Source organism: Pterocles gutturalis, unplaced genomic scaffold (genome assembly GCF_000699245.1).
Source record: "Pterocles gutturalis isolate BGI_N339 unplaced genomic scaffold, ASM69924v1 scaffold48212, whole genome shotgun sequence".
In the NCBI taxonomy this organism is placed as follows: domain Eukaryota; kingdom Metazoa; phylum Chordata; class Aves; order Pterocliformes; family Pteroclidae; genus Pterocles; species Pterocles gutturalis.
Genome location: NW_010111987.1, coordinates 3,107 through 9,788, shown reverse-complemented (window position 1 = coordinate 9,788; position 6,682 = coordinate 3,107). Strand labels below are relative to the sequence as shown.

Genomic DNA, 6,682 nt, shown 5'->3' with positions numbered 1-6,682 from the left:
CAGGCACCATACAACTAACTTACTTTCTGCTGTGAAAAAAGCTACAGTTCAGTACAGGAAAATGTGTTTTTTGGGGATTGAGTTTTTGTTTGGGTTTTTTTTAAGTAAATAGTGGGCTAGTTCTGTGGCTTTAGTACATATGTAGTTGCTGTTGAGGTTTGGTGCACTCAATAATTGGACCTACACAATGTTTTTAAAATCCAGGAATAAGATTTTCACATTTAAACATTTTATCACAGTGCAGTGAACTAAGTATAAGAATTCACACTTGCATATGAGAATTACAAATTAACAAACAAAACTAATGAAAATGTTCTTAGTTTTAACAGGGACTGCTCTGACTGTTATTTATAAAATACACAAATATTTTTAATAACTTAGGGTGTCTTTAAAAAAAGTCATTTAATTTCAAAATGTACCTCTTACTGATAGTAAATCTATAGAACTCATTTTTTAAAAAATTGCCAACATGTGGTGCACCTCAAAGAAATTATTTAGCTCTATCCTGGAAGGGAAAAATTTACTCCTGGCTGTAGTGGTGCTAGATATACCGTGCTTTGAGCTGCCTGCCTTTCAAATATGTGGTCTGTTTATCTGCTGTCATGCCATTTGCTCCAAAAAATGCCTTTGTGCTTTACTTTTCCACTCGTGTTTCCAGAGCTGTACATTAACCTCAGCACTGTTTCTCCTGGAAGGACAGCCCTACTTCAGAAACTGGCTTGTAGCCATTGATTTAATGGATAGAAATTAATAATAGTATCATTGCACTGATTCTCAGACAGTTGTCCCTTTATTTCAAATAATAACTGAACTTTTGCTTTTGAGCCAAATGTATATAACCAGAATTGTTTTCTGTAGCTGGAGTTGAGAAGAAATAGTAGGATATTAAGACTGTACATAAGTGAAATGTTTTTCTTTGCTAGAAATCCGGTTTTGAATCTAATGGTATATTGTCTGTATTACGTGATTATAGAGGCACTGTGAATGTCATGGTGATAGAATTCTACCTCCCTTTATTTGCCGTCATCCCATTTTTGTTTGGATCATGTGCCTTATTAAAAATGTCTAAGGTTCCAAGACACTAGCTAATGGATCCACAGCTTTTTCATACGACCTCTGTAAGATGACTGTTCACGTTTTTCAGATCAACAAATCCAGCAGAATGTGAGACTCGGGGCAGGAAACCTAGATGCTGTTGGGCAAGGCAGGAACATGGTCCAGGATCTTAATAGTGACGACCCGTCATCCTCCTTCCCTGGATCCCCAAAGAGCTGAGGCAGAGCTGTAGGATTCCCTAGGAGTTTAGGGTGAGTCTGGAAGCTAGAAGCCAAACACAGAACATCACGGGTGGCCCTAGGACCTGCAAGGCTCATATAAAAGCTAGCAGGGGAGTCAAGACAATATCAGGAAAACCTGTAACTCACAGTGGAACAAGCATCAGCCCTGCAAACTTGGAGCCCCGCATGAAATTCTGCAGTTACCATACACTAGAACATCTATGTTTCGCCAGCTTCAGCCTGTAAAGGTGGCTGTCCACAGAGAATCTACAAGGAGATTAGTGTAATAGAATGAAGGCAGGGTTTTTTCTTGGTGATTCCTGCATTGAATGTGCTCTGCCTGCCATTTTTCCCCTAGAGCTCAGGCAAGCTTACCCTGTTCTTTGATAATGTGGCTGGCTTCATTTACAACTGTTATAAATTGTTAAATTATGCCCCCCATGACACCTTAGCAATCAAGCTGCCATAACTGATGGAAGATAACGGTAATATTGATGGCATATGGGAAAGGACAAGATCTACCTTCCTCTTTTGCTCACTGTATGACTGACAAGAGTAGAGAGCAAAAAAGATTTATTTTCAGCATTCAAGTCAGACAGTGTGCTTCTGAATAAACAGAGCATATCTTTCTAATGGGAAGGCACCCTATTTATGTGGTCATTTTTCACAGTAAAACTGCACTTTAAGTTTATTCTTCTAAATAATGATGCTGGTGTATGGTGGTGCACTTTGTGTAATTCTAGAGAAAATGCAAATTCAATAGGATGTTTTATAAAGCTTTGGTCTTCAAACAGTTCTGTTTCACTGGGTTTTAATGTAGTTATGTGTGATGTGTCTTTCAATAAAATAAATTGCATGTAACATGCTGATTTTAGTCATCCTGTTATTAACCAAATCTGATGTCTGCTGAGTGCATGATTTTTAAGCAGGTAGAATGATGTCGGTGCAGTTTTGTCTATACAAAACAGAACATTGTTAAAAAATTACACTGACTGCTGAATATGGATCTTTTATTTTCCTAGTGGGATCCAGAAACCTGCCTGCTACAACACTAGAAGTAACCACACACTGGCAATGTACTGTTCCAATCGGTTATAAATATCAGCATCACAGTCAGTGATGTGGCATATTCAAAAATGTTAGACAGGTATATCTTTCAAGAGCAGACAAGAAAAGATATAAAGGAAAACCTGTATATTTGAAAATGTAAGGTTTGTGAGTAATGCAGTTCACTGAACTTCTTTATAAAAAGAGTTCTAATGCATTCACAGATGTTCTACAAGCAAAAATTAGGCTTTTTTTTTTTTTTTTAATCACTGCATTGGGTTCTGCTCTATTAAGAGAACATATCTCCCTTATACCACATGTGTAATTCAGACTCAACATTTATTTTATAAATGCAACAGCAGCAGGAACCACTTTACTTCTGTAATGAGGCCACATCCTTCATTAAATGTGTTATATGCTCAATGCTGCATAGCAGATAAGATGGAAATGGAAAAAAAAATATTTCTGTAAAAAGAAAATTGGGAATTTGTAAGGCAGAAAGAAATGAACTATCATAGGATGTGGCCATGTAGCCAGGGCACTTGGCAGTTCTTCCAAAAAGTTCCAAAGGCAATTCTTTGTCTAAGCCTTGAAATAGTAACCCAAATACCCTTTATAAGTCTTAGTTTGAGATTAAGTACTGATTTACAGGAAGAAGCACCCCATCCCAGATAATCTGTGTAATCTTAATTTTCAACTAAAATGTAACATCCAGGCTTTTACACAGGACTCATTCAAGTACTGACTTCTCTTTACTTGGAAGAGTCAGTAGTATTGCAACAGTGCTTTACTACCATAACCTCGTAGCAACAAATTATGGGTGAAATGTTACTATCTGAGTCCAACGGAAACAATTTGCATTTCTTTGTGCCATTCCTAGTTTAGTATAGGTTAGAGAACAATATCCATCTGCAAATAGGAAACAAGCTCTGACGTCCTAATTTCCTGCTCGCCTGATTCTGTGAGTCATGTAGGTCAAACTGTCAACTCCAAAAATTTAGCTAAAGTTCAGAGAAACCTAATTTTCTCTGCCAAATATTATCTTTTTATACAACCTAACCCAAGTCAGTAAATAGATACATGTAGTAGCTATAGGTGAGTTTCCTCATTCACGATTCAGAATACCAAATTCCCTTTTTACTAGGGTAGCAACACAGGCAAGATTTCCCTCACCCATCAATTTTGTGATTTTCTTTTAATGCAGCCTTCATTGTGGTGCTCAGTACTGTCCCATCTGACCGTTTTGTCTCTTCAGAGATTTCTTTCCCTTCTTGACTAAAGTCCAACACTGAAGCTTACCTGCTGCATCTGTGCTCTACTCCCTATATGCTCTGCCACAATGTATAACATCAAATAAAACATCAGTGGGAATAACTTATCTCTAGAACTGTGTCAGAGGCACTGCTTTAAAATTTGCTAATACAATAGCATCCACAGTTTAACAGTCAATCCCTGTCTGTTTAAATACAGCATGTATTTACAGCGGGTACTTCACCTTTTCATCAAATATGTAGATTTTACATCGTAAAGCCACGGATCTAATATACATGCAGGGAATTTTAGTAATGACAAAATGTGTCCAAGATTCCCATTCAACTATACAAGATGGATGCAAATGGTTTAAACCACTTGGTTTGCATTGCGACTCTTGGGCTATTAACATTTGCTCCACACAAACATTTCAGAAACTGTGAACTTTTCCCTCCAATGCAGCTGAAGCTGATGTGCAAATACCCTCTCACCTATTGGCTCTGCAACGACGTCCTTCCCCTCCATCAGAAAGGCTCTGGGATGTAATCCCACCCACAGTCTTCCTTATAAAAGGTCTGGTTGGAAAACTGTTTCTTCATTTTTACTTTTTGGTCAGAGGTTGATTGTGGTTTTTTCCCTCAGTTTGGCAATGCCTGTGGATTTCAGTGGGACCTGGAACCTCATCAGCAATGACAACTTTGAAGGTTACATGGTGGCCTTAGGTAGGTGAAAATACCTGGTTCTATCCTTTGTCCCTTCCCCCAGAATGGTCCTCCTGAATTTTAAGAGTCTGAGTTCTTCTAATAGATATTGCTGAAGCTATTTTTTTATCTGGAAAAACAATAGAAGGATCTTTGTTTATTGAGAAACAGACAGGATTTTACTTTAGCCTGTCGCCCAAGTGTCCTTGCAGCTTTCAGGAATTTCTCAGCCTAGTATTTTTTAAAAGTAGAATTTTTGCATAACTTGCATCAGAGACAGGGAAGAGTTTGCCCTGTTCACTCAATTTCTCTTGCTTTGGAGCAGAACCTACAGAACCTGTGTCTAGGATTAATTCAATGTTAAGTAAAAAAAAGTGCTTGGGTATTTCCCACTTCGAGGCAGTTGTTCAGCTTAGTGTAATTTATCTTTAAACAGCCTAAAAAATACTTCTCTCATTACTGTGACTTGTTGATAAGTCTCTCTAATCGTCCCTTTTCTGGTGTCCTTGAAGCTTACCTCTTACCTTGCTCAGATCTTTCAGAGAAAGAGATTAACAGTGCCCTAATGGGGAACGAAGAAAGTTCTCAGTACTTTATTAGTTTCCTTGTACAAAGCTAATTGCAGACTGTGACAGCAGGCAACCTTGGGTGCTGTCTGCTCTTCTCCCTGCCTCTCCCCCTCAGGCATGTCCTGAAAACAAGCCCAGGTAATTAATTTAAGGAATTTTACCCTATTTAGGGTGCAAAGATTTCTTGTTAATTTACATCATGCCTTTCCTCTGACAAAGTTGAGAATAGGCATTAACTATTCTCTCTAGCTAAGCAGGGGGTAAGGGTGAGACCAAGCTTGGGGTGCCTGTATGGGGGAAACCAACTCTCCCCTATTCCCAAAAGGACTCTTCTGACTCAAAGTCCTAGAAATCTTGCATAGGAATTGTTCAACAATTAAGTACATGGGTTTCCAAAGAGTAAAATGTACAAGAATGTGACCTGATCTGTGTAACGTACAGCTTTTAAAAGAACCAAAATCCAACAAACAACAACAAAAGCCTGCATAGCAGTAAGGTCAGACTATCGAAGAAATGCTTCTAGTAGTAATAAAGGTAAGTTCTGGCTGTCAGAATGGCTGGTGATAAATATAACTCTGACCTTTTTCCCTCCTGTCCAAGGTATTGACTTTGCAACACGCAAGATAGCGAAAATGCTAAAGCCTCAGAAAGTGATCAAACAAGATGGTGATTCTTTTTATATCCATACCACTAGCACATTCAGAGATTATTTGCTTCAATTCAAAATTGGAGAAGAGTTTGAAGAAGATAATAAAGGCCTGGATAACAGAAAATGCAAGGTAAGACTGAATATATAAAATCAAGAGGCTGTAACAAATTAAGATGCCATGATCAGTCCAGCTACGTGAGCTGACATTGCTTCAGGAATACTATTTGTAATGCAACACAGGTAGGAGCCTGAGTTACACACCAGAAGTTGCACATACCGAAACACTTTTTTTGTTTCCTCTTCCACAGAGTCTAGTTACCTGGGAAAATGACAAACTTGTCTGTGTCCAGACTGGTGAGAAGAAAAACAGGGGCTGGACTCACTGGCTTGAAGGAGATGACCTCCACCTGGTATTTACTTCAGATTTCTACTGATTCTGTCTCTGTGACAAAAAGAAGATCTATAGTGTGGTCATGGTGTTCACAAGTCTTCTTCTAGCTCTGTAGTGTTTGTAATGGATGGTACACAGTGAGCACAATCTCCTTTGATTTAGTTTAGCTGGAAAAAATTTCATTGACTGTCTTGTATAGTTGAATTCAGAATGTTAAGCATAACTTACTAGCACAGCAGCAGAGTGGTGGTCAGTAGTCATGGCAAAGGATCTACGTTCACTTTTAGGAGCAGTTCCTTTGATTACTATATACATCTATACTTTTTTTTTGTAGGAGCTTCGTTGTGAGAATCAAGTATGTAAACAGGTCTTCAAGAGAGCTTGAATATGTGTACTGGTTCCTACACGGAGAGACACAGGAGACTATTCATCTTCATGTCCAGCACTGGCTGTATGGACAGGAACTGATTCCTTGTACCTATTAACCTAAGTGGTCTGATGTTTCTGGCTCAGGAAATAAGACTGCAGGTGCCAGTGGTAAAGATCTGATTTTTGCTAATAAATGCCCAAAACCAAACCAATCTTAAGTACTTGACTTCTGAATGTGTTTTCAGGGGAGGGAACAACCCAAAACATAAGGGATATGGTTTGGGTCTCTAGTTAACTAACACTCCAAATCAAAACAAGAAAAGCTGCCTATTCTAAAGGGGCACGCGAACATCAAACAAAATGGTGGTGGAAGGGAAGGTGGTAGAGAAGTGAAGATAACAACAAAGGAAGCAGACAACAAAGGATAC

At 38.6% G+C, this 6,682-nt stretch overlaps 1 protein-coding gene across 1 annotated transcript; it reads left to right on the top strand.

The window, feature by feature from the left end:
• Positions 1 to 4,162: 4,162 nt before the first annotated feature.
• On the top strand, positions 4,163 to 6,433 carry RBP7 (retinol binding protein 7, cellular). Its single transcript, XM_010073884.1, has 4 exons — positions 4,163 to 4,297; positions 5,446 to 5,624; positions 5,803 to 5,904; positions 6,220 to 6,433. The coding sequence occupies exons 1-4, from the start codon at positions 4,225 to 4,227 to the stop codon at positions 6,268 to 6,270; spliced, it is 405 nt and encodes a 134-aa protein (XP_010072186.1). The 5' UTR covers positions 4,163 to 4,224; the 3' UTR covers positions 6,271 to 6,433.
• The last annotated feature ends 249 nt before the right edge of the window (positions 6,434 to 6,682 follow it).

Excerpts from the sequence above, each read along its gene's own strand:
- RBP7 (XM_010073884.1), top strand. The coding sequence starts at position 4,225 with ATGCCTGTGGATTTCAGTGGGACCTGGAACCTCATCAGCAATGACAAC. Across the intron at positions 5,625-5,802 it reads TGGATAACAGAAAATGCAAG|AGTCTAGTTACCTGGGAAAA; the intron begins GTAAGACTGAAT and ends CCTCTTCCACAG. Across the intron at positions 5,905-6,219 it reads AAGGAGATGACCTCCACCTG|GAGCTTCGTTGTGAGAATCA; the intron begins GTATTTACTTCA and ends TTTTTTTTGTAG.